General features: G+C 36.2%; 1 protein-coding gene across 2 annotated transcripts; it reads right to left on the minus strand.

The window, feature by feature from the left end:
• Window positions 1-261: 261 nt before the first annotated feature.
• Window positions 262-26,724, minus strand: LOC113066112 (vacuolar protein sorting-associated protein 41 homolog). 2 transcript variants are annotated; one of them, XM_026237761.1, is made up of 29 exons: window positions 26,528-26,724; window positions 25,936-25,974; window positions 20,941-21,048; window positions 17,942-18,019; window positions 17,734-17,808; window positions 14,380-14,442; window positions 13,853-13,918; window positions 10,323-10,442; window positions 10,088-10,234; window positions 9,929-9,995; window positions 9,676-9,773; window positions 7,991-8,120; window positions 7,757-7,872; window positions 7,597-7,653; window positions 7,433-7,494; window positions 7,248-7,329; window positions 5,511-5,603; window positions 5,221-5,348; window positions 4,990-5,134; window positions 4,750-4,791; window positions 4,613-4,663; window positions 4,379-4,516; window positions 2,292-2,346; window positions 1,995-2,135; window positions 1,766-1,902; window positions 1,551-1,650; window positions 1,420-1,461; window positions 789-868; window positions 262-521 (listed from the first exon to the last, which is right to left on the minus strand). In XM_026237761.1, the coding sequence occupies exons 1-29, from the start codon at window positions 26,546-26,548 to the stop codon at window positions 441-443; spliced, it is 2,562 nt and encodes an 853-aa protein (XP_026093546.1). In that variant the 5' UTR covers window positions 26,549-26,724; the 3' UTR covers window positions 262-440. The 2 variants fall into 2 exon arrangements, with proteins under 2 accessions (XP_026093546.1, XP_026093545.1); XM_026237760.1 differs by having other exon boundaries at window positions 1,420-1,464.

A 26,724-nucleotide genomic window follows, 5' to 3' on the forward strand; every position in this document is an offset into this window, starting at 1 on the left:
GCAGTCATCGCAATGAATAGTTTGTCCACGTCGAATGAGTTCCAGCTTGTGTAGATGAGGTAAAAGCTGATGTGACGCCATTTTGCAAATACATTAAACTATGGTTTTGTGGAAATACCATTTTGCATTCATCTGAATTACACTTTAAAATTTTCCCCATAGTGTCTGTCCATACAAGCGTTTTTTCAGAAATATAACAATTAGTAATCAATGTTTTCTCAATGGAGAAGATTTGAGGGGAAAAAATAAACACTGTTCCCGTTTTGTTTGGAACATTGGCAACAAACTTCCAGCGGATTACAGGAGTGCTTTATTTGGTGCTTTTATGAAACAATCTAGCAATCACAAGCTTGCATTGATAAATACTGATAGTTAAGGGAAGATTATTTCATTTGTAACAGGTTCTAATTGTATAACTGTTATTCTACTGGTAGAAATGATTATTTCTTCATTTCCAGTATGCCACTGCCTGGTCCTCTCCGCTTTGCACTGCAGATGTTACAATACTGGATTCCTGGGACCTGTCAAAGGACGTAAAACGTCACATTTTCATAGTGCAAAGTAAACATTTCTGCTTTTCTAAGATAAAGGGTCAAAGGTTGAATGCAGCAGGCTGGTTCAAATGTGAAGTGTGTCATTTCTGCATCTCTAGCATCAATAAATGCCATTGGTTGAGTCATAATGCTAGTAACACGTTTGGATAGTGCAACTTGTCATAAAAATACAAAATGTCTTATAGTTGTCTCTGCATTAAAAGCAGTTCTATATAAAGATTCCAGAAGACTTACATTTCCAGGGGACGGTAGACACTCCTTGTGGACCATGTGTCTGCAGTGAAACACCACCACACCGAAAGCCTGAGCCGTGTCTAAGAGTGGGAATAGAGTCAAACATTACAAATTCAAATACGTATTTTTCGGACTATAAGTCGCACCTGAGTATAAGTCGCATCAGTCCAAAAATACGTCATGACGAGGAAAAAAACATATAAGTCGCATTTATTGTAGAACCAAGAACCAAAAGAAAACATTACCGTCTACTGCCGCAAGAGGGCGCTCTATGTTTTCAGTGTATACTACAGGAGCACTGAGCAGCATAGAGCGCCCTCTTGCGGCTGTAGACGGTAAAGTTTTCTCTCGGTTCATGTCAAACTAATTTTGATAAGTCGCACCCGACTATAAGTCGCAGGACCAGCCAAACTATGAAAAAAATTGCAACTTATAGTCCGGAAAATACGGTAATGATTTTGAACAGCTTGTATATTGTAGGCATTCTAAAAATGTACATTCCCACACAACTTGCATTATTTTTTCTATATTGTATTTTACATTTGATTTATTTTATATTTCTCCATATATTTTATGTGTGGGTGTAAGTTCATGTATGCAAACTGACATATTAAAGGGAACCAAGGTGTACCTGATGGTAGAACAGGAGTGTGGCAGGATTCACAGATGTTTTCTTCTATGAGAAATGAAAGCAAGATCATATTGTAGCATTTCTAGTGAGTAATTTTGTCCGAGACGAACAGAAGACGAAACGTTGTTTACCATCCACCCGCACTCCTCTCTTCTGCGTCCTGTGCATCCTCTGTAGAAGAGACAGTGAGTCTGCAACCAGGATCTTCTTACAGCCCTCTCTCAGTAAGATCTACAGGACAAACATCAACACGTTCTGAACACAAAATAATGTATCCTTCCAACAATCTAGTTACATTACTACTCTAGCCAGAATGAAACGTTGGTTTAACCGGCAGTGATCACACCTGTAGATTGTAGTCCTGTAAAATCTTAACCAGGGAGTCTCTGAGATTAGGAATCTCCATCCCTTCTTTAATGCGGTGAATGAGCAGGATGGGGTCCACATGGGTTCCGATGTTATTCAAGAGGCCTGTGATAAACGCTAGATTGAAGAAAACAAACAAGAAATATTATTAATATTGTAAGTTAATATGTTTTTTTAGTAGAAAGAGCAGCTGGAGTCAGGTCCCATACGTGGTTTGTCTATAGAGTAAGAGATGAGATCCTCCCAGAGCTCTCGGTCATCCTGCTCTTTAGCAAACTCGATGGCTTTGTCCACATCCGCCAGCTCCTCCATGATCATCTGCAGGGCACGTCTGCAATTTCCCATACGACCTGACAGAAAAAGCAGCATACATCAGAAGCACCACAGACTACAGCCAGTTGAACATTTTACACACAGTGACCTCTCTGATGCACAGGATCAATTACTGTGTAAAGAACTATAACGTGCATTCAGTGTCTATGACAGATGAATGATTCAGGACTCACTGAGCAGGAAGACTGTCTCTTCTACAAAGTGCCTCTGCTGACAGATTTCCAGAGCCTGAAAGACACAGCGATTGTTCAAAAACTGCGTAAAGACTTCACCTAAACAAATGTATTCAGGGCAACAGCAATGATGCTAATCTTGTGCTCGTCAATTTCCTGAAACCAAACTTGACTGGTAGTATTTTGTCTTGATAAACTTTCATAAAATATTATAAAATATATAATCAAAAAAAAAAAAAAAACATCCCATCTTGATTGTTGAATTGAATTATTGTATGTGTTAAATACATTGTTTTTCATTTTATTTAAATGGTTTTGAAATACATTTCTTACTTTCACCAAGGCCGCATTTATTTGATCAGAATACAGTGAAAACTGAGATATTGTAAAACATTACAATTTAAAATACATATGCATCTCAATAAATAAGAATGTCGTGGGAAAGTTAATTTATTTCAGTAATTCAACTCAAATTGTGAAACTCGTGTGTACTGATAAATTCATTGCATACACACTGAAGTCTTTGTTTCTTTTAATTGTAATGATTTTGGCTCACATTTAACAAAATCCCACCAATTCACCATCTCAACAAATTAGAATAATTCATAAGACCAATAAAATTTATTAAAATTATTAAAATATTAATAATAATAATAATAATAATAAAATAATTAGTGAATTGTTGGCCTTCTGTAAAGTGTATGTTCATTTACTGTACATGTGTTCAATACTTGGTTTGGTTTCCTTACTGCCTCAGTTCAGCGTGGCATGGGGTTGATCAGTTTGTGGCACTGCTGAGGTGGTATGGAAGCCCATGTTTCTTTGACAGTGGCCTTCAGCTCATCTGCATTTTCTTGTCTCTTGTTTCTCATTTTCCTCTTGACAATACCTCAGATTCTCTATGTGGTTCAGGTCTGGTGAGTTTTTGGTGCTTTTAGCAGTGTGGGCAGGTGCCAAATCCTGCTGGAAAATGAAATCAGCATCTTCAAAAAGCTGGTCAGCAGAAGGAAGCATGAAGTTCTCCAAAATTTCTTGATAAACGGTTGCAGTGATTTTGGTTTTAAAAAAACACAATGGACCAACACCAGCAGATGGCTTTGCCCCCAAATCATCACAGAATGTTGAAACTTAACACTGGACTTCAAGCAACTTGGGCTATGAGTTTCTCCACCCTTCCTCCAGACTCTAGGACCTTGGTTTCCAAATGAAATACAAAACTTGCTCTCATCTGAAAAGAGAACTTTTGGACCAATGGCCAACAGTCCAGTTCTTCTTCTCCTTAGCCCAGGTAAGACGCCTCTGACATTGTCTGTGGGTCAGAAGTGGCTTAACAAGAGGAATACGATGACTATAGCCAAATTCCTTGACACGTCTGTATGCCTTGACCCCAGCCTCAGTCCATTCCTAGTGAAGTTCACTCAAATTCTTGAATTTATTTTGCTTGACAATCCTCATAAGGCTGCAGTTCTCTCGGTTGGTTGTGCATCTTTTTCTTCCACACTTTTTCCTTCCACTCAACTTTCTGTTAACATGCTTGGATACAGCACTCTGTGAATGAATGTTTGTGGCTTACCCTCCTTGTGAAGGGTGTCAATGATTGTCTTCTGGACAACTGTCAGATCAGCAGTCTTCCCCATGATTGTGTAGCCTAGTAAACCAAACTGAGAGACCATTTTGAGGCTCAGGAAACCTTTGCAGGTGTTTTGAGTTGATAACCATATTCTAATTTGTTGAGATAGTGAATTGGTGGGTTTTTGTTAAATGTGAGCCAAAATAAATCACAATTAAAAAAACCAAAGACTTCTTATTATTCCTAATGTTGAAAAAAGTTGTTGCTTCAATATTTTTGTGAAAACTACATTTTTTCCAAGTTTATGTGATGATAGATAATAACATTATGTAACATAGAAATGTCTGTACTGACACTTTAATCAATTTAATGTCTTGCTGAATAAAAGGATTAATTTCTTTAACAAATCTTCCTGACCCCAAACATTTGAATGGTAATGTATTATGAAATCTATGTGAAGAATTAGCCCAATTAATGCTTTATTTCCTGTTTAATGCAACACAAATTTGACACAAACCTTCTCTAGTGGGCAGTGCATGCTCTCTCTGAGGAAGGGCAGTAAGTTGGGTCGGTCAAACTCAGCATACAAACTGATCTGCCTCTCATGGTACTTCTGCCCCTTATGGTGGTCCCGCTTAAACAGCTTGTGCAAATACTGAGGAGAAACAGGCAAAAAGAAGCTTTCAATGCTGACCACAGCTGGATCCCTCAGCCACATCTGCATGATTTAACCAACCCATATTCAACACACCACATGTAACAGCTCAGGTCTGTCTTTTAATTCCTCCACCACTTTGTCCATCTGAGGGAGAGAAACACACATGTTCATCTGTACAGAGAGTTTGGGAGGGTTTCATCAGAAGACTGAGGCCACTGCACTGCACTCACCGATATTTTATCTTCATTATCCAGCAGCATGTCAACAGCTTTCTGAAAAAATAAATAAAAAAAGAGATAAAGAGGTATCCTTTAGACACATTTCCTGTGACTATAAATCACATTCTTCCGAAGTCATCTATAATATATCTCATCAGCAAGAGAATCCATAACTTCCTGAACCTATGCACTTGACAGGTTTCTTGCATTACATTCCAAAACAGAGGTCCTCACTAAGGCCAGATGTCTTACCTCTTTGTCGAAATCCATGAGCAGGACAATCTTGTCCTTGATGGAGGGGAACAGGTTGTGTTTGTGAATGAGCTGGTAAACATCTTTGTGTCTCAGTTTCAGGTAGATCTCCAGAGCGCGATCATAACGCTGATCATACGTGTAGCTGCAAACACACATATAAGAGCAGAGCTGCTGATAAAATAATGTTCAAGCTTTTCATTTAATGATGAATTGGCAGCGTTCACTCACAGTTCGGCCAGTGTGGTGAGAAGTATGCTGTTGGTGGGGTCCTTCTTCAGGTGTTCATTCACTGCCTGAACTATAGCCATGTTGTTATACAGCTCTCCCGGCCACTCACGAATCAGTGTGGCAAAGCCCTGTGTGAGAAACAACAACAAGAATGACCTTCTTTCATAAAGGTTGTTGTTGTGATGCATTCGCAATTTGAAACCTTAATGTTACAGTCTATCTAACAGGCTGCCATCTAGGTCATGCAATTGAAAAAAATATATAAAATATGTTTAATGGAAAACTCATACCTCATAGTCAGTCTTGAGGAACTCATGAAGTATCATCTCATAAATTGCTGGTCGAAGACGAAGGTCTCCTCTTGGTAAGTACTGACTAATGGCCTGGGAGGAAGATGAATGGAAGTTAACAAATAGCATTTTATATTTTTGATAAATTGTAATTTATTTAAAATATTCATATATATATATATATATATATATATATATATATATATATATATATATATATATATATATATGTGTGTGTGTGTGTGTGTGTGTGTGTGTGTGTGTGTGTGAGAGAGAGATATATTAATATGATTATATTACAACATAATCATAATAAAGAAGATCACACTAATATTCATAAAAAATAAAAAAATAAAAACTAGGGCTGTGCAAAAAAACGAATGTGATTTTCATGCACATCTCATCAGTAAAGACGCTCCTGTAATTGGAAGTATATCTCCAGCACGTGTGTTCAGATCAGGGTTGCCAGGTTTTCACAACAAATCCTGCCCAGTTGCTTCTCAAAACTAATCCAATCTAGCCCAATCGCGTTCCCAGGAGTTTCCCTGATAAAAAAAAAATATTTCCGGGGTAAAAATTTTTATGGCATGGTTGCCTTGGTAAAATTTGCATTTTAGGGGCTAAATATCATGTTATTGGTATTGTCGCTTCGACCCTCGGACATGAAAAACAACCACAGACTTGGCAACATTGGTTGGGATTTACTACACCAAGCCGTAATTCACTGACAATCTACACAAAATCAATCGGTGGCGATTCTTCTTCGTTTTTGAAAGCAATTTTGTGTTAGTTGTCGGTGGACCACGGCTCTGTGTAGTAACTGCCGCTCCACCTGAACCAGTGTTGCCAAGTCTGTGATTGTTTTTCATGTCCGCGGTTCGAAGCAACCCCATACCAATAACATGATATTTAGCCCCTAAAATGCAAATTTTACCAAGACAACCATGCCAAAAAAATAACACATAAAAAAAAAAATAATAATATATATATATATATTAACCCCGGGAAGCAATTTTTAAAAAATCTGGGATCCTCCTGGAATCGTGATTAGTTTTGGATTAGTTTTGAGAAGCAATAGGGCAGGATTTGTTGTGAAAACCTGGCAACCCTGATCTGAACACACGTGCTGGAGAAAATACTTCTAATTAAAGCAGCATCTATACTGATGAGATGTGCATGAAAATTGCATTCGATTTTTTGCACAGCCCTAACAAAAACATTATATTTTATCATTGCTTAGTAAAATTAAGTTCTGTTTCAATATTTGATTTATATATTTCATATAAAAACCTTTTGTTAATTAATAAAATAATAGTATTATTAATAAAAAAACCATTAATTGTTCTGAACAGCAGGATAAGTTATAATAATATACATTGTATACATAAAAAAAACTGGTTTGCTACTATTATTAATAACAATTATTCTGAATAATCATAAGTATCATCATTAATATAATAGTACTATTTATTATACAAGTCCTATAGTGTTCCTTTAGCTCAATTGGTAGAGCATTGCTGTATCAAGGTTGGGGGATCGATTCCCCGGGAACACATGAATTGATAGCCTGAATGCACTGTAAGTCACTTTGGATAAAGCGTCTGCTAAATGCATACATTTAATTTAATTTTCATTTAGTTTAATTTAAATTTAATTTTACATTGTATTTAATTTTAAGTCCTGCAGGGTGGCAAATAATAATTATTTGACGAAAAAAATAAAAAAATGCAGACTCACTTTCAACTGTCCAATGGTTTTGAATCTGTACACTTCATTCTCCCAGAGATCCATGTTCTTTCCAAGCACTTTTTGACACTTTCTGTCAATAAGGAAAACACAGAGAAATGGGGCATTTATCGAGGCTTTCATTCATATTTAAAATGGTTAACACATCAATAAAACAGAGGGTTGATGTCCTGTACCTGGCAGCAGCATCATAATCTCCTCTCTCCACCAGATGATTGATGTACGCCATTCCAATTTTCTATTCACAGAGCACAGACAGGAAGCACACACACTGTGATTCCAGGCTATTAAAATAACTAAGACTACCTTTCTCCAAATTCCATCATTCATTGGTTTTCACCTGTACGTCATGCCGTTTAATGTTTTTGAAGCTGATCTCTGCAGCCATCAGTGCTTCCTGTGCAAGACATCCAAATCAAATCAGAAATCATTAAGCAAAACTAAAATTCTGTTGTTACGTTATGATGATGTAATGCTTCCTTAGACGGCTGGACACATACCTCATATTTCTTCTTCTCCAGAAGCCAGTCAATGTGGTCGTCCTGATCTCTTTCTTTAGCCACTACAATGTCTTTAGGGCTGATGATGTAGAATAGAGACTCTCCCTCAGAGTGTTCTGGAATCACGACAAAGATTTAAAATGATGATTATACAATCAAAATGGGAATTTTACTGATTAGGCTAGGTGATTATTTTGGTATTGTAGTTGTTCATTCATCCTGTTGTCTTCATACCGAGCCTGTAGTCCCTGCACTGGTTCTCCTGGAAGTTGCGTACAGTGAGAGCGTCTGACGAGATCTCCTCACAGCCCTCAGCTAACGGCTGGATGATGTCTAAACGAGGCCGTGTTCTGAACTCCTCCTCCTGAGACAGACAGACTTGTATTAATTGTTACATTTTACACTCACAGTAATACCAAACAGAAGGTCTCTAAGAAAATCTAAGGCAGCGGTTCTCATTATTTTTGACTCTGAGGCTCCCTTATACCATAATTTGGTACTTGTGCTGCAGTAACAAAGCTGTTTTTTCAACTTTTTTTTTTTTTACAGAAACTAGCTGCAGCAATATTTTAAAATAATATATATATTTTTATTTTTATAAATTATAAAAAAAAAAAAAATCTTACCTATTTTTGGACTGTAAGTCGCACCGGACTATAAAGCCGCCTTTCCACTGTCTCCCACGAACGACAAGCGACAGACCGGAAGGCATTAATTTCCAATGGAAAGTAATGCGGGAGCTGCGTGGAGTTCCGATCACATGCGTATGTGGAAATCTTGGATCCGATTTGAGCCTCGGATACGTTCAAATATTTGCACTTCTTCGACTAGACCGTATGCGAACGCCCGACCGAATGTGATGTATTATAATCAAAACTATCTGTGCGAGGTCAGAATTACCAATATTGTGTTAACATTAACATTATCCTTTAAACACTATTTCTGTAATATGGTGGTTTATAATGATTATGGCAGAAATAATTATTTAATAATTATTAAACAATTATTTACGTTGATTAGCCCCATAAAACCTACTGTTTTTATTTTGGGTGTCATCTGATTTGTGACGATGCATTCATACATTAACTATGTTCATTAAAATTATTAATTTTACCATAGTGAATATGCCAAGGTAAAGGTTGCTGCACGACCAGTTTGAAAGTTCTGCGCGACTGCCGCTAGAGGGAGAAATGCGACAATCGTGTCCGAATGTCATGTGCAGTGGAAAGGGGGCTTAAGTCGCATTTATTTACAACCAAGAACCAAGAGAAAAAAAATTACTGTCTACAGCCACGAGAGGGCGCTCTATGCTGCTCAGTGTAGACTACAGGAGCACTGAGCAGCATAGAGCGCCCTCTGGCGGCTGGAGACGGTAATGTTTTCTCTTGGTTCATGTCTCTCGGTTCATTTCTCTCGTTTCATTTCAAATTAATTTTGATAAATAAGTCGTACCTGACTATAAGTCGTAGGACCAACCAAACTATGAAAAAAAGTGCGACTTATAGTCCGGAAAATATGGTATATAGATTTATATGACTTTTATAGTAGTTTGTGATAATAAAAAATATTTTGTACTCATAAAAGGTCACCCAATTTCTACCCAATAATATCTATTTGAGCTGGACAAAACTTAATAGAAATGTATTTATTTGTTATAAAGGTGTGTATAAATATAAATTCATATTTATTATAAAATATTTTCATGATTCTAATTTTCTGCCATATATCCAGGTTTTCTAAGACCATGAGAATCCTGGTCAGTTGTAATGAAATAATACAATAAAATGAACATATCGAAAGCTTATATCTTGATTTTAGCTTGATTTAAAGCTTGCTTTGTCTCTTTTGAAATAACCTGCGGTCCCCTAGGTTGATGAGGCCCCTGATCTGAGCTCTGGTGAGAGTGAGAGTAATATTACCATGTGCTCAGAGTTCTCCTTGACATAGTACAGAGTGACCAGCTGATCTGCCAAAGGCGCCAATCCACTAATGAAGAACTCGGTCTCAAATGCTGACACTGAAAGAAATAAGAAAAATCTAAGTGATGCTATTGTACAACCTAAGAGTTAATGAAATCTAAAATGTAAATTTTTGGAAGAACTGTCCATTTAAATGTAATTATGCAACATGTTCTCAGTGTGTGTGTGTGTGTGACTGTAACTGCTTCAGTACCAATCTCAACGTAGCGACTGGGTAGATCTCTCATTTCTGTTGGGTCACGCTCTTTAACAACACATATCTGAAAAAAAACAATTGAACCAAATAAAAAGAAATAGTTTTAGCTTTCCTAGTTATTAAAACACTTGATCTGCAGTTGTTCTGAACACACACCTTAACAGAAGAGCCCCAGCCGATGATCAGCGTGGCGTTGTCTTTCCAGCACAGACTGCAGGGGTACATATCCGGCCTAAGACTGGTGTTGTCCCGCAGCACATTAGTGATGCGCTGTTTACTGCTGATGTCGTAGATTTTCACACCCTAAAACACATCCACTACATTTTAGATAAAATCTTGATTAGTAAGGCATCTTAATTAACATGTCAGATGTGTGTAAATCTGATTGTACCACATTGTTTGCCCAGGCGATGAGATTGGCTCTCCATTTCACACTGGTGATGTTTCCCTCTCCTTCATGCAGAACCGATGTCTTCCAACGGTTCAGCCAGTTCCTCTCATAAAGTAAAAGCTACAGGACGTATATCATTAATTTAAAGTTAGAAAGCATTTGCTGACAGAAATAGGAACAAAATAGGCTACAGTGTTTGCATTAAAACAGCAGAGGGCAGCAGAACATAGAGCACAAATAGTTACTGATCAACAGTCAAAGACAGTGACTACGTCTTTTATTTCTGCCTTGAGTATTGACATTTTTATTTTATTTAGATCATTTAAAAAAAAAAACATCACAGGTATATCTATTTGGTGAGTAGGACAGTAAAAGCATTGATAGTATGACCATTTTAAAATTTGAATGCATATTAAACATCGATTATATGTTATTATTGCGCTAATAAAGCTCAAGATGTAGGCTACATGATCCCTAGAAATTATGTTAATATGCTGATTTGGTGCTCAAGAAACATTTCAAGTTATTATCAGTGTTGAAAACAGTTTCATATTTTTGTGGAAACCATTATACACTTTTTCATGACTCTTTGATGAACAGAACTGTATTTGAAATAGTTTTTTTGCTTTTGTTTTGTAACATTATAAATGTGTTTACTGTCACTCTTGATGAATTGAATGCGTCTTTGCTAATACTCCAGTAAGTATTGGATTGGATCAGCGTATTAGATCAGATCAGATTCATGGGCAATGTCATGGTGTTTAGGTCATGTTCAGGAGGAAATTCAATAAAAATCAATTCACAAGCATTATCAAAATCCATTTTAGGAAGAAGGAACATTCGGCTCAACCTTTAGATAATGGGGCATTCATAAAGTCGCTTAGGTATGCAGTACAACTTAATCAAACTTCAGAAAGAATAAAAGCACATGGGAGAAAAAGATACTGATACTCTCATGAACTGACCGGAGAAGATTTCTATGAAAAGGTATGTTTACTGCGATAAGTAAGGTATTATTTGGTGAAAAACTACATTTTCTGAGAGGTTTGTGCGATAATAATCAAGTGCAGAGAGCAGCAACATACTTGGTGGATAACCTTGAATCCAAAGTGTCAAAAATGCCACACACAATCAGCACAAAGCCAACCTGACCTGAATGCAGAGAAAGTGACTGAAAGGAAAGACGGTTCAATGTCGCTTCAGTTCTACACTTTTGGCTATGTTAACAGATCAAAGAGCAGCAATAGGAGATGACACTCCAAGAGCCGAGCAGACAGAATTGAATTGCCTTTGACAAGATGCGTCTTCACTGGAAGCCGTATTGATTTTCATGGCAGGGCTGCATTATGGGGACCTTAAGCTAGGGAGAGAGAAGGAAACAAGCAGAAGCGGGAGGAAAATGTAGAGGAATTGGCCACTGTGGCACACAATGGACGCCATTAATTGCTTCGGATAAGTATGATGCAATAACAGCATGAAGCCATTTTATGAGAATCACTCGAGGCACAGAGGATAAAAATCTATGATTTACAGAAATTGAGAAGACTCTACACGAGCGGTTCAAGATTCATACATCTCAACAAAATCTCTAACAGTCCACTTGACAAAGAACCAGAGACTTTTATTCAAATTCACTTCACAATTGAACTTTTTCCAAACACAAGACGTCTGATCAGTGCATGCAAACAGATCAACTTCTTCTAAGTGTATTTTATGACAGACACAAACTATGTTTTCATTTTTATAGATGTACGGAGTCTGGAATGTATCGGACTATGGCATCTTTGGTTGGTAGCGTTGTGTCCTTTGAAAAATGAGCGTATTTGTTTAGTCTATAAGCCAAAGAGTGTTCTACATTCTGCAAACACTATATGGCACTCTATGTAATGACAGTTATTTATTGCGCAAGAAGAGACAACATCTCTCTAGTGAACAACACTTTGGAGAATAATGACCACTCTCTCTCTCCCTGATGTTGACCCCAGTCTAAGGCCAAGACGGTAAGAGCGTTTCATGCCAAACAGCTTCAGTTTGAGTAACCACTATACACGGCACTCAACATGACAAAAAACGATTCCATTCTAATAATAGGTATGAATGTGGCTTTTGTTTTTATTTGTATGGCATTCAAACCACATTAACAGAGATACCTGCTTTCAAAATTCATTGCTTGATGAATGCGTGTTTAAAAAAAAAAAAAGTAATATATTTTTGCAAGAAGCCAGCAACCAATCTTGACTACCGTCAAAATTTAGTTGTTAAGATGTTGTTTTCAAGAGAGATCTCAAATGCTCACTAAGGCTGCATTTATTTGATGAAAATAAATTATATAAAAAAAAATGCAATTTATACTCGTGATTTTCAGCAGTCTTGACATGTTATGAGAAATCATTATAATATGCTGATATGGTGTTCAAGAAAAAAATCTAGACTAATTATTATTAATGTTGAACTGAAAACAGTTGTGCTGCTTTACATTTTTGTAGAAACCATTATGTCTTTTCAGGATTCTTTGATAAATTCAAAATTCCAAAATATAAAGCACTTATTTGAAAAATATATATTTTGTTAACATTAGAAATGTCTGTCAATTTAATGCATCCTTGCTGAATAAAAGTATTTTTTGTCCTTACACGCTGGACCTCTTTCAACACACTCCATCTTCTTATCACCCTTATATATTTTTTTACACATAAGTAAAGTTGTCCAGTAAATTGTTTCCATTATTTAAGCATTATTTTATTTATTTGTAAGGCTGTTTGATTTATGTTGAAGTGTTTAATGCAATTTAATGATGAGACCTTTTTGGTAATCAGGCTCTCAAAAATGATGTACTGTAAAAATGTGGATTTAGATTTATTGGCCAACATATCGGTTATCGGCTTTCATATTTAAAGAATTATCGGTATCGACAAAAATTTTCATCCCTAGAAAATTTTATCAGACCATGATTCTAACTGGATTCGAACTTGCATCTCCCACATGAGCACCAAGGATAAAAACTCCTAGAGCACTTGTTCTAACCACTAAATGTGGGATTGGGACCCCCGCAGACCGGATACCAACCAAAATGATTGAGAACCAAACTTCTGAGTGGAACTTCAGGAACTAATTGGTCAATGATTAACTTCATACATGGCTGCTCTCCAGTATAAGGGGCTTTCCCTATCATTAATGATTAGATAATTTAACGCAGGCGTGTGCAGTGTGGCTCTGAAACTATCACTGCGGTCACTCTAGACAATGCTTGTGTTTATTCCAACCACACCACGCAGGTTTCTGAAGCGACTCTCTGTGCTACCTCTTTAAATATACACACATATCCCTCCTTTGAATAAATATAGCGAAAATCCACCAAAATCCGTTGCCATGACTTATCGCGAGAGGCTAAAGGTTACATTTTAGTTGCATAACATTGGTTAATGGAAATGCCGTCATTTTGCAATACTTTTTATCAACATATATAAAATATCAAATCTGTAATGGAAATTCACCTTGTTTCAATTTTGTGACTGTGATGATGGACTTACCTTATTTCCTCCAGTCACAAATTGTTTATTGTTGGATTTGCTGAACTGAGGGTGTAGCGCCACAACCTGGAATTGATCAAGAGATTTCAGCTCAGTTTACGGCAACATCTAAGTTAATATCAATGTCCACTCTAGTACTTTTAAAGCTATATAGTGCCTCAGAGGTGGTTAAGCATACATGCAGTCTGAAAACATGCTCAAATAGTCCTTTTTAACCCAGGAAAAGTTAAAGGATTGATCCTCACAATCCAATACACAAAAGTATCGATATAAGAACATGACAGCGCCAGCTCTCTTTAATGTGTGCCATAGGTGACATCACTCATGCTCAACAAACAGGCGGCTCATGCATGATATGGAATGCCCTAGAAACATCAATTAAGACTAGTAGCAGGCTGAAATTACATTGTTTTCAAGAATTATCCATGTTTGCTGTGACGGGAAATCGAAATCAAAGAGCTATTTCCCACCAGGCAGCAAAAACACTGCTAGGGGACCGACGACTTACATTAACAGCAATAAGTTACCTTGATGGGACAGTCAAAGTTTTCGTGGAAGCCCTCCCTGGTGTACAGTCCAAACACTTGCACCTGGAAAAGATGAGAGTGAGAGAAATGGAGAAAGAGAGACATAGATGTCTTTTTATGGTAAAATAACTGTGTTCCCGAGATGCGTTCTGCGATAACAGTTGACTTGGGCAAAGCATCAGACCATCCAGTGGGCTAGTTAACCATCTGCCAGACTCCCAATTAGTGGAAAGGTCAACTCTTTCTGCCCTTGCACGCCTTTATGCTACTGACTTGATCACTAGTGGTGCTGCAGTCCCCGAAGGCTACAAACGAGCGTTAACATAACATTTCACCTATACCTGTCTGTATAAAACAAGAGGAAACTAAAACGAGTGTGAGGTCTCAATAAAGTACAATTCTATTAAAAAGTAAAGCATCCTCTTGCATTTAAGATGAGAGGTTGAAAGAAATACTGACTTCAAGTTGTTAATTTCTGAAAATCATCTATTTTAAAGTGCAGTTTTCTACTTCTTGGAAAAACCTAAAAGAGACTCTTCCTCTTAAGAAATGTGTCATATTTTTTATAACATCAATAGCACAGTACAGTAAGTGCAGAACACCAAACATACGCCTCTTATCGATTTTTAATAGTTTGACGCTTAATAATTAACAAAAGTTTGCTATTATAAATTGTGAATGGCCAAGATCACCACAGACCAATTCAACATTTATGTCATGAAGAAATAAATTATAAATACAAATTAAACTCAAGTTTACTTTTCTAGTTAAACAGTTTGGACAGTCTATGAGCAAATTATACATTTTATGAAATATTTATTCATTACGGAGCACACACACACACCAATCTTTATCACTAGTTGTTTGAAGTTAACTTCTCCTAGATATTGCATGGGTTTCCATTTATTCACTGAAGACATCATGCAACATATTTTACTTTGGAAAATACCAACTTCAAATTGTTCATATGTTTCCTTTTCCATTCCTAACTAGTATGAAAATCATAATTTTCAAAGCGCAGTTTCCACTTTGTGGAAAACCCTAATTATAATTAAAAAAAATCTCACAAATGTCAAATTTTGCCAAACAACGGTAGCAAAGCAGTGTCTGTAAGTTGGGATTAACAGTGCAGAGGAGCGAACAATGGCCTCCATATCGATTTTAATTGGTGTAGGTGCGACAAGATCTCGCCTCTGCCATAGGAAAAGGCACAGACATGGTCTATCATGCCACAGATCGGCCTGAGAAAGCCACACAAGGTGCTGATGATTAGCCTCCGTGGACTGATAACAACCAGCTCATGATCAATGAGCAGATAGATGGAAAGGAGCGAAAGAAATCACAGAAGGATCGAGGAGAAGAGGAGTTCTTTTTTTTTAAACAAATTTTAAAATGGACCAAATGCACATATGCTGTTTCTGCAGGTGTCAGAGTTGATGGAGCCGGTATTGAGTGGGAAGACAGGCACTGCATCACGTCTTGCAAACAGAGAATGATATGAAAATTCAAGTAAACAACTTCTTAGACTCTCGTAGGGGGAAATTCACTAAGAATGAACTGTGCAATGCTGATGGCATTGTTTATTTGCGCAAGCTGTGGATTAAGCACCCAACTCAATAAATATACCTGTAAAGTAATGGCATAAACACACTTGCACGATGCAAATCGCCATTTTGCAGGTCAGTTATGAGTGCTGGGTTATGGAATATGCAGCAGACTACCGTGATCTCTTGGTTTACAGTATGACGCATTGAGTCACTACCACTCCCCATACTTTGGTGGGAGCAGGGCTTGAAAACGGAAAAAAAAAATTTTATCGGTTCACTCCGAGCAGACTCGATTTGTTAACGTTTCTGTTCTGTGTCCCTCTGCTATTATTACTGTTCCGAAACCGGTTCAGGTGGAAGAAATACCGGTTAATAAAGTTATTTTTTAAAAACAATATTTTTTGCCTATAATTTGCCTAATAATAAGAATAATAATACAATAATAATAAAGTATAGCGTTTTCTTTACTTAAAAAGAAAAGGAAAAAATAGAGATCTAACGCTTAGTCACAGCCAATACAGCATAATGTTCTCTAGATTTTGGCCAAATGTAAGCTACTTACATTTTTTTTTTAAATCTATCAACACTGTAAAGACATCAAAGTATTTTTTTGATATTTAAAAATGTTTGCTGCATTGTTAAAAAAAAAAAATCACTTGTATAAGATTGCGTTTTGAGAGTTAAAAAAAAAAGTCACGGCTCCGTCCAATTTTTATTAGCCCTATTACCTTCCAAAATAATGAAGGCTAAAATGCCTGTAGTCTAAAGCAAAATATTTCCAAAAATTATAAAAACAGTTATTAGTTTCTCTCCAAAACAAATCCTCTAAAGTTTAGGCTATAAAAACGTCAATCCAAAACCAAATTAAATCTAAGGTGAAGCTGATACCTACTTTTTCATTCGGCACGAATCCAAATGTTTCTATGTTCCCGACATATTTGGATGCTAAAATATGATTTATTATATTGTTTGTACTTTCAATTATTATTATTTAAAAAAATCTTGTGGGTAAATGGTTAATAATCAGTTAAGGAGCGTCGGTTAGGAAAAATAACCGAAATTAACATCCCTAGTCAGTAACGTCACAGTGCAAAGAATATAGAATAATAGTTACTGTATAATAAGTAACGCTGTATATGTGTCCGAGAGTCGGACTCCAAATTTCATTCTAATAGTTATTTTGAGGTTATAGCAAATGAAAACTGTTCAGCTTCCGGGAAATTTGAGAAGCTCCGCTATACTATTTTAGTTCCCCTCACTCCACAACAAATCATTTCAATTAACAGTATTTAGAAAAGAACAAGAATAAGAAATATAAGAAGCTATAGCAATATTAACGACAAACCAAAACTAATTAATAGGGGTGCTCTGATCACGATCGGACGATCGTTAATGTGCATCTCGTCAGTAAAGCCGGTTCTCTAATCAGCGGTAAATTCCAGCAGGTGCCTGATTTCACATAGAGCTGCTGTTACTACACAGAGCTGTTGTTAACTGAGAAGATGTGCAAATATACGCTGAAAATGAACGTGGATTTGCGCATCTTCTCAGCTACTATGTGAAATCAGGCACCTGATGGAATTTACAGCTGATTAGAGAAATTCAAAATTCCTACTGACCAATCAGTGCGGTTGGATTTTAGGAGAAGGGACAGGAATAAGGCCTGTAAGCACTCTTTGATAAGTCAATGCCCTTTAATTTCAGGAATAATTTTTTTAGAGATGGGGCTGTGATTGGTTGATGGTAAAGGGTTAACAAAGTAAGTTAAAGAACAATGGGAGCTGAAGTGATTGAAGGAAATTCTCACCTTTCCATCTTCAGAGCAGATGCCAACATGTTCACCGCTCTCATCCAAACTGATCTGGTTTATTTTCACTGAACTCTATAAGAATAGATAGAACACAGAAAAGAAAAGACAAAAGAATATGAATTTTAAAAAATGGTATAATCAGACATAACATAGCTCAAACAGGGATAGATTTATAAGAATTGCACAAAGACAATTTCAGACTTGCAATTTCAAACTTCTGTGTAACATTTCCTTGGATATCCAGAAGGTAAACCTTCCCAAAGTATGTCCCAAGAGCCAGGAACTGAAAGCAAAAAAAGAGACAAACATGTTAGACACACAAGTCAAAACGATGGGACATCCTGCACTTTTACAGAGCTATGGGCAAGGTATTTAAAATGAGTTTTCCCAGGGATGTCTGTGAGGCCTCAGTTTTTGTCCGTGTATGTGAAAGTGTGTCTTTGTGTGTGTGGTTTCATCTGGACCCTTCGAGGGCAAAAAGTGTGAAATTGCTGGAGGACAGGAAAGCCTATTTATCAGAGCGGCCCAGTGTGAAATGGTGTTTTTTACCCCGACATATCAAAACGCTTCAACATAATATATGCGCCACAGGTCACACATCTCTGCCCTCCACACCAACACTCTGCCTGTCAGCCTAATGCAATTACATTTCAGAGTTTAACATACATAAACGTTCAATATTATCTCGTGTGAATTGCCAATACCAACCAATTCAAAATTTATGTCATTAGAACACTAAATTAATTAGATAAACAAAACTTCAGTTTACTTTTCTATTTTCTTTTTTTTCCGTTTGAACGGTCTAGGAGTATATTATAAATTGTATTAAAGATATAAAGCTCACAAACCAAACTTTTTTAATGGCTGCTTACTTCTAAATAGTGCGTGCATTTCCTTTTTTTTTTACACATGAAAATCATAAAACTCATAAAAGAGTTATATATACAACAGGTGGTTGGAGGGGAGTGGCTTATAATGTCTGGGTCTGGGTGATGACAGCAGAAAAGGAAAGTCGTTTCAGAGTCAGAGCAAGTTACAGTATTATACTTTCATTGAATATTACAAGCCATTTTGACCATTAGGAATAACACGTGTTGATAAATGAGATAATATAATGATATTATGAGTGTGGGGATGTGTTTTAAGAAATATGATACATTTTCAGTTAATGCTGATTTCAAAAAGTCACTTAGTAGTCACAGAATATATATATTTTTTGTAAATTAATTACCACAGTAATGATAACAGGGACAAGTATAAGTGAAGATACTAGTATTCATATTATTACAAAAATAATACATTAAATTACTGGACAACATTACAATAATTTATCGTAACATTACATAACATACATTATAGTAAATATGTATTTCTCAATTGTTTCCAACCCTACACCGTTTTTTAGATATAACAGATTAATACTGATTCATTGCGGTCTAAATCTGACCGAAAATCAGACCTACAATTAAAAGCTGCATATTTTTCTAAGCCTAACTTTGTGTAAATGTTCACTAATTTGCAGTTAAGTAATTAAGTATTCCATCCAAGACTAGCAAGTTCTCTTTTTACTTGTCAATATTATTTTTGGATTATTTGATTGTTTGACATTTCCAATTAATTATCAATTTCATAAGGGCCTGCTGAATGAAATCAGTATGCTCCATGTGCTCCCTTTAGTTACAAAAATATTGGGCATTAAAGTAGCATAAAGTTGATTTTGGATTTTTTAAGCTATAGAAGAGCATATGTTGTGTATGAGTGTATTGCATAGTGTCACTAAGGTTAAACAAATAAAATGAAATCAGGCCACGTAAGGTGCCGTTCAGTCCAGTCCAACCACCAGCCTAAAATTAGTTTGACACCCCTGCAGATTTGAGTCTATCACCCTGCCATCTGGAAACTGAACCCAACTATACAAAAGCATCCAGACACACTATAAAACACACACACGGAATGAGTCTAGCTCTGACACTGAGGTTACCCTGCATCTAAACACATATACACACACACACCTGCTTACACGTGCACAGACCTTTCCCTGTCGCAGCACACCGAGCCGCCCCATGCTTCACTGCAGTCTATAATGAAATGCTTATATTTACAGGCACCGTCAAGCATGTCCAACAGAACCCCCCGCAATCTCCCCAAATAAAATCAGCCCAAAATAAATAAATAAAAGGTATGGCCTCACCAGCCTCAGTGGCTCTTAAAGGGATTTATCAAAATGGAATTGTTGAGATGAAATTCGGATTCCTGGCACTTAAAATATGAGGCAACATTAGGCAGGGGGGCCGCTGGCGTGAGCGTGTTCTTGTGTGTCTAGGTGACGTACATCGGAGAACATACATAAAAAAAATAAAGGGAAGAAATAGAAGCAGGCAACAATAGAGATAGGAGTGAAGGGGGGACTCATTGGAAATTCAGCTTTTCAACGTCTTCTCTTCTTGCAAGCTTGCCTTTATTTTAGAGATGGAAGAAGAAAAAGGGGGGAAGTTTCCCCAGGGAAAAACAGGAAAAGAGGGGGGAAAAGAATAAAAATCAATAGCGGTTAATAAAACATCAGGTGAGGAGACATAACTAGGTATGACTATTCCTCCACAGTGTCTGTGCATGAGTGAACCGGCTGCCATTACGATTAACCAGCCCACACAGAATGTTCCACCAACACGAATATCAAGCTCGGGACAAAACGGAAAGAAGACAGGCAAAAAAAGATATAGAAATCTAAAGGTAGAGGAAATAAACAGGAAATCAGCAAAAGGCTGGTGACCTGTGAGCATTTGTGCCTAAGCACTTCTCTCAGAATAAAGCACTGTGTGGAGAAGACAAGTCAAAAATCTTATATTCAGAACTATACAAGTGTAATAATAAAAACTATAATAATCTGTTCCAATAAATTTCTGCATTTAATAATTATATATATATATATATATATATATATATATATATATATATATATATATATATATATATATATATATATATATATATAAAATGAAAAAAATATATACATCTAGAATTAGACTTTTTTTATATAGTGAAAGAAAGTTACAATTAAGTTTCTAGTCAAATAATTTAATTTCTGTAAAATATGAAATACATAAACACACTCAAAAAAAAAAAAAAAAAAAAAACCTGTACTATATAACCACATCATATCCTGCACTTTGTTTCTTAAAAACAGGCAAAATAGCTTTTAAACACCTTGTCATGCACTGTCATGCAGCTGGCCGCATCCTTCTGCAAGACCTCGGTCACACCATTGGTCAGCCTCTCGTACTTCAGTTTAGGCTCCTCCTCTGTATCCTCCTCCTGGAATAACAAAACACACCCATTCTTCACTAATCTTTAGCTCAAGAGGCACCGGAGTATACAATTTATTCACACATTCATAATTAGTATAAGTAATATGTTTCAATTAGTAAGATGAATACTTTTTTTTATTGCAACAGAGGGCTTCGATTACAAATAAATGCAGTTCTTTCAAACTTTCTATTCATCACTGAATACTGAATATCATGGTTTCCGCAACAGCACAACAGTCTTCAACATTGATAATAATAACAAATGTTTCCTGAGCACAAAATAAGCATATAAGACTATTTGTGACAGTCCGGAGGATTGATGCTGAAAATTAAACTAAAAATTATATTATATATACAGAAAATGGTAATTTTAAGTTAGAATCATATTTACTTTTATATTATATTTTAGATCAGATAAATGCAGTCTTAGTGAGCATTAGAGATGTAACATAAAATAATAATAATAATTAAAATAAAAAACAATTCTAATCACTCTAATGCAAATATATAGTAGATTTTCATTTTATCAGACATTTTTTTCTTCTCGTCACCAACACCATTGTCCATTTCCTGTTGTGTCCAGATGTGAAATTTCTAATGCCTGAGCATTTGTCATGGTCTACAAAGCTATTACAGACAGGGATGGAGAGACAGAGAGAGGCGGGAAAAAAATCCTGACAAACTTTCTACGGTGGGGAGGGGTGGATAATATCGCTCCTGTTTCATATCCCATAATTTCTTCCTCTTGTTAGTGTTTGCCATCGCCACACCGATGTGGTGGATGAGTGTTGTGCCTCATTCCCTGCCACTCCTAATTGGTGCCCTGGGGAGCAGGGGATGAAGGGAAGTCTGTCTTTAATTGCCCCTTTTCTAGAGTGGTGTGACCATCCACACTCTCCTTTTCTGCTCATTCCTCATTCTGTCTCTGTCTTTCTAGTTACAAACTTTGCTGGAATGTTATAGTGAATCATTGGACCTCAAAACCACAGATTAATGTCAAACCCCGCCAGCATCTTTTCTCATTTTCTCACACTGCATGACATCATGTTTAGAGGTTGTGGCATGTTTTCTTTAAGCAGTGAGTGGTGCGTTCTTCTTTCATGAGGAGACATGGGCTTTACGTGGGGTGTCATGAATGCTGTCAAGCTCCTAAAACTGTCATACAGTATGAGCTCAGAGGACTGGGAAGGTGTGGTCCATCCGAGAGCAGATTTCCGCTCAACCTTCAACACATGCATGGTCACATCAGGAAGTGTTGGGGAGAGATAGATGAGGGGATAGAGACAGTAAAGAGGCATATTTTTTTGTCATGAAATAAAAAGTTAAATGAAACTTTTTTTCTTGCAATTTTCTTGCATTTTTTCAGAATTGCAAGATATAAACTCAGAATAACGAGATATAAGCTTACTTGCAAATTGTGAGATATAAACTCGCAATTAAGAGACAAAAAAAAGCTAGAATTTTGAGATAAAAGATTTTTTTTTCTTTTTTTTTTTTTTTGACAGAAAAAAGCTCCACAATTATTTTCTACCAATTTGGAATTTTGACTTTTTTTTCTCAGATTTTCAAGTTAATATGTATATGTAAAGTGTTTATGCATCAATTGAGAAAAAAAAAAAAGTTCCACAGTGGACAAGCTCCTTTATCTCACAATTCTTTTCTTGCAATGTCTTTACAATTTCAACTTTTCTTCTTAGGATTGTGAGTTGATATCTCATTTATATATATACATATATATATATATATATATATATACATATATATATATATATATATATATATATATCCAAGAATTGCAAGGAAAAAATTGTAAGTTAAAAAACAATTGGTTATTCTTTACAATATATTTCCATTAACGTTAATTAATATATTAACTAACATGAACAAACAACGAACAGTACATTTATTACAGTATTTATTAACTTTTGTTAATGTTAATGAAAATGCAGTCATTCATTGCTAATTCACAGTGCATTAACTAATGTTATCATGCACAACATTTGATTTTAATAATGCAATAGTATACGTTGAAATTAACACTAACAAAGATTAATAAATGCTGTAGAAGTATTGTTTATGAGAACTAACATGAAAAAAAATAGAAAGGTTGCAATTCTGAGTTTATATTTCACAATTCAGACTTTTCCTATCAGAAGTTCCATTTTATATATCACAATTAAGAATTAGAAGTAGAAGAATAAAAAAATCTCAGAAATGTGAGATTATTTCTCGAAATTCTAAGTCTATATCTCACAATTATGAAAATAAAAGAAGAATTTTGAGATTTAAAAGGCAAATTAATTTTTTTTTTTATCCATGACAGAAATTAGCTTGCATAAGACACAGCTCTACAATTATGAACAAAACAAACTGTGATATACAGTGAATACAATCTCCAAGATGCCTGGGTGCATAGAGAAGACAGTTTGTGGACAGGAGATAGGAGAGATTGCTCCACAGACTGAGATTTCATTTACGAGGCAGTTGTTTCCTTCTTTCAGTTTTCATTTTGAATTGAGGACTAGAATGTCTGCTTGACATTTCATTCACTGTATTACTTAAAGATAGTCCTTTTTTTTTTTTCAAAAGTCTCTTGTTGAAACAGCACTCAAGAAAATGGACACAATGTAATATGACCTTTTACAGTGGCACTGTACAGAATGTTACAGCCGAGTTATACATTTCTGCTAAATGTACATATTCCTTGCAAGACTGCAAGATGATAATTTTAACAAAATAAAAGGGATCAAAGAGTGGGGTGTACATTTGTGAAGTGCAGTACTAACTAACTAACTACTGTAACTAACTAAATAAACATGATTTTTAAACAAAATAAAAAAAATGCACACATCATCCTATCGAAAAGTATACATTCCCTGGCTTATGATGCATTGTGTGTTGCCTTCTTGGTGTTTATTCAGTCATTATTTTGTCTTGTGCACTATATGTAAACTTCCAAAGCCTCAGTACTCATCTTGCTGGATCTGTCTGCTGCGTTTGACACAGCTAATCACCAGATTCTACTGTCCATCTTCAGAAAGATGGGCATCTCAGGAACCCCACTTAAGTCCTACCTCTCAGATAGATCCTTCAGGGTGTCTAGGAGGAGTGAAGTTTCTAAGTCACAACTTCTTGCTACTGGGGTACCTCAAGGCTCAGTGCTTGGACCACTTCTCTTCTCCATCTACATGACATCATTAGAATATGTAATTCAGATTTCCTATCACTGCTATGCTAATGACACTCAACTCTACTTCTCATTCAAACCAGATGATCCGACAGTAGCTGCTCGCAATGCAGCCTGTCTGAGTGATATTTCTAGCTGGATGAACGACCATGACCTTCAGCTCCACCTTACTAACACAGAACTGCTGGTGGTTCCAGCTAACCCATCATTTAATCACAACTACTCTATACAGCTGGGTTCATCAACCATAACTCATTCCAGGACAGCCAAAAACCTAGTAGTTGCGATTGATCATCAGTTAAGCTTCACAGACCATATTGCTACAATTATCCGGTCCTGCAGATTTGCCTTACACAACATTCGGAGGTCTAGACCCTTCTTGTCAGAGCAAGCCACCCAACTTCTTGTCCAAGCTCTTGTTCTCTTCAGACTGGACTATTGTATTGCTCTCCTGACGGGCCTTCCTGCATGTTCTATCAAGCCTCTGCAACTGATCCAGAATGCAGCAGCGAGGGTTGTCCCCAATGAGCCAAAAAAAGAAAGCCTCATCAAGTTACACTGGCTACCAGTAGCCGCTCGCATCAAATTCAAGGTACTGATGCTTGCCTACAAGATGACCACTGGCACGACACCAATATACATAAACTCACTAGTTCAAATTTATGCACCCTCCAAAAGCTTGCACTCTGCAAGTGAATGACACCTTGTGGTGCCATCCCAAATAGGTTCAAAATCACTCTCACTGACCTTTTCCTGGACTGTGCCCAGCTGGTGAAATGACCTCCCAAACTCAATTCGTACTGCTGAGTCTTTACTCAATTTCAGAAAACATCTAAAGGCTCATCTTTTCCGCCAGCATTGACCAACTAATACTAGCACTTATCTTTAAAACTAAAAAAACAAACAAAAAAATGTCATAGCAACGGGTTCTGTGCAAGACTAACTGAGACTTGTCATGGCACTTGTATACTGTTGTTGTTCTCTTGTTGGTCTGATTGTTTCTATTGTTCTCATTTGTAAGTCGCTTTTGATAAAAGCATCTGCTAAATGATTAAATGTAAATCATGTTATGTGTTATTCAGGACAGTACTATATAAAAAGTAACCTGCAATTTTTTATGATTCATCTTATTTCACTAAAATGATTAACATCTTGCATATTCTACAAGGGTATATAAAGAGCAGAACTGAAAGATATACAGTAGGTTTCTTACATTACCATTTTACATAACAAATCGTAACATCCATAATGTCAAATGCTTTACTGTGAATAAGTTAACAGTCTCATTACATGTCTGTGCACCCCTGGAAAGCATATGGATACTTAAGACACAGTATGTACATAATAAAAATAAATTAAACCAAATGGAATATGCAAGGTTTTCTCTACTAACCTTACATATCTTTTTATTTGAACCATCAGAGTAACCACAGACAGCAGTTCAAAACATTTTAACTATGTTTGACCAGAAAAAAAACATAGTCAAAATAGTTTTATAATCAGAATTTTGAACATTATATTTATTGTTTTATCATTCAAAACCAAAGTAAAGTATTTTTAAGGGTTTTGCTCTAAAACTAAGCTTGTGCATTCATCCTTTAAATAAATAGCACTTGTATTTTGTTACCTAATGCATTTTAAAACTACAACATATTCTGCTTCAATAACTGTAACCATATCAGTAAATTGAACAGTTCTTGATTTTACCTCGGACTCATCTGTGGATTCTTCACTAAGTTTTCTTCCCTGGGGAAAAAAAAAAAATGTTTTAAAAATAGAAAACCAATGAATTAATGCTGGAAAAATTATGAACATGGCATAATATTTCTTAAAGACCTTTTTAAAAATATATGCAATGTCAAAGCCAACATAAAATCCAGCTTAAAAACGTAATTATCGTCAATTTATAGTAGAGTCAGTAAACTTGCTGTCCTCCCTGCTGAAAGAAAAAGAGGTTTAAGGTCTAAGGTAGCCTGGTTTAAGATGGTCTCCCAGTTTGCCCAGCTGATAAGTGAACAAAAGCAGATAAACAGACCAGTATGGGAGAGCGGCTAAAACCAGGAAACGAGTTTAAGCTGGTTTTTAAGTATTTTTTAGGCAGTGATACTGGCAAGTGTTAAACTATCGGGTTAGTCTGACAGCTTCAATTACACGTCTTTAAAATAGTTCCTTTAAAATATAATTTACAACTGCAGCCTCGAATAGCCAACACGTATTAACATTTAAACATGCAGAAACATAACATGTATAATCACAGGCATCTGTCATTTGACAATGTTTTCTTCCTCCAGAACCCTACCTGCTCCTCCACTTCCGCCATGATGGGGCTCCAGATGTGGGATAATAAGGCAGATTTAGTATTATTCTACTAATATATGGTCTATCGAAAACGTTAGTAATATTTATGAACACTTAAATCAGTTATTTTGCACAATAAATCAGCGCAGCTAGTCATGCGATACTCATTACGGGCACTGAATCACATGACAAAAACAG

The sequence above is a fragment of the Carassius auratus genome, chromosome 49, assembly GCF_003368295.1.
Source record: "Carassius auratus strain Wakin chromosome 49, ASM336829v1, whole genome shotgun sequence".
Classification (NCBI taxonomy): domain Eukaryota; kingdom Metazoa; phylum Chordata; class Actinopteri; order Cypriniformes; family Cyprinidae; genus Carassius; species Carassius auratus.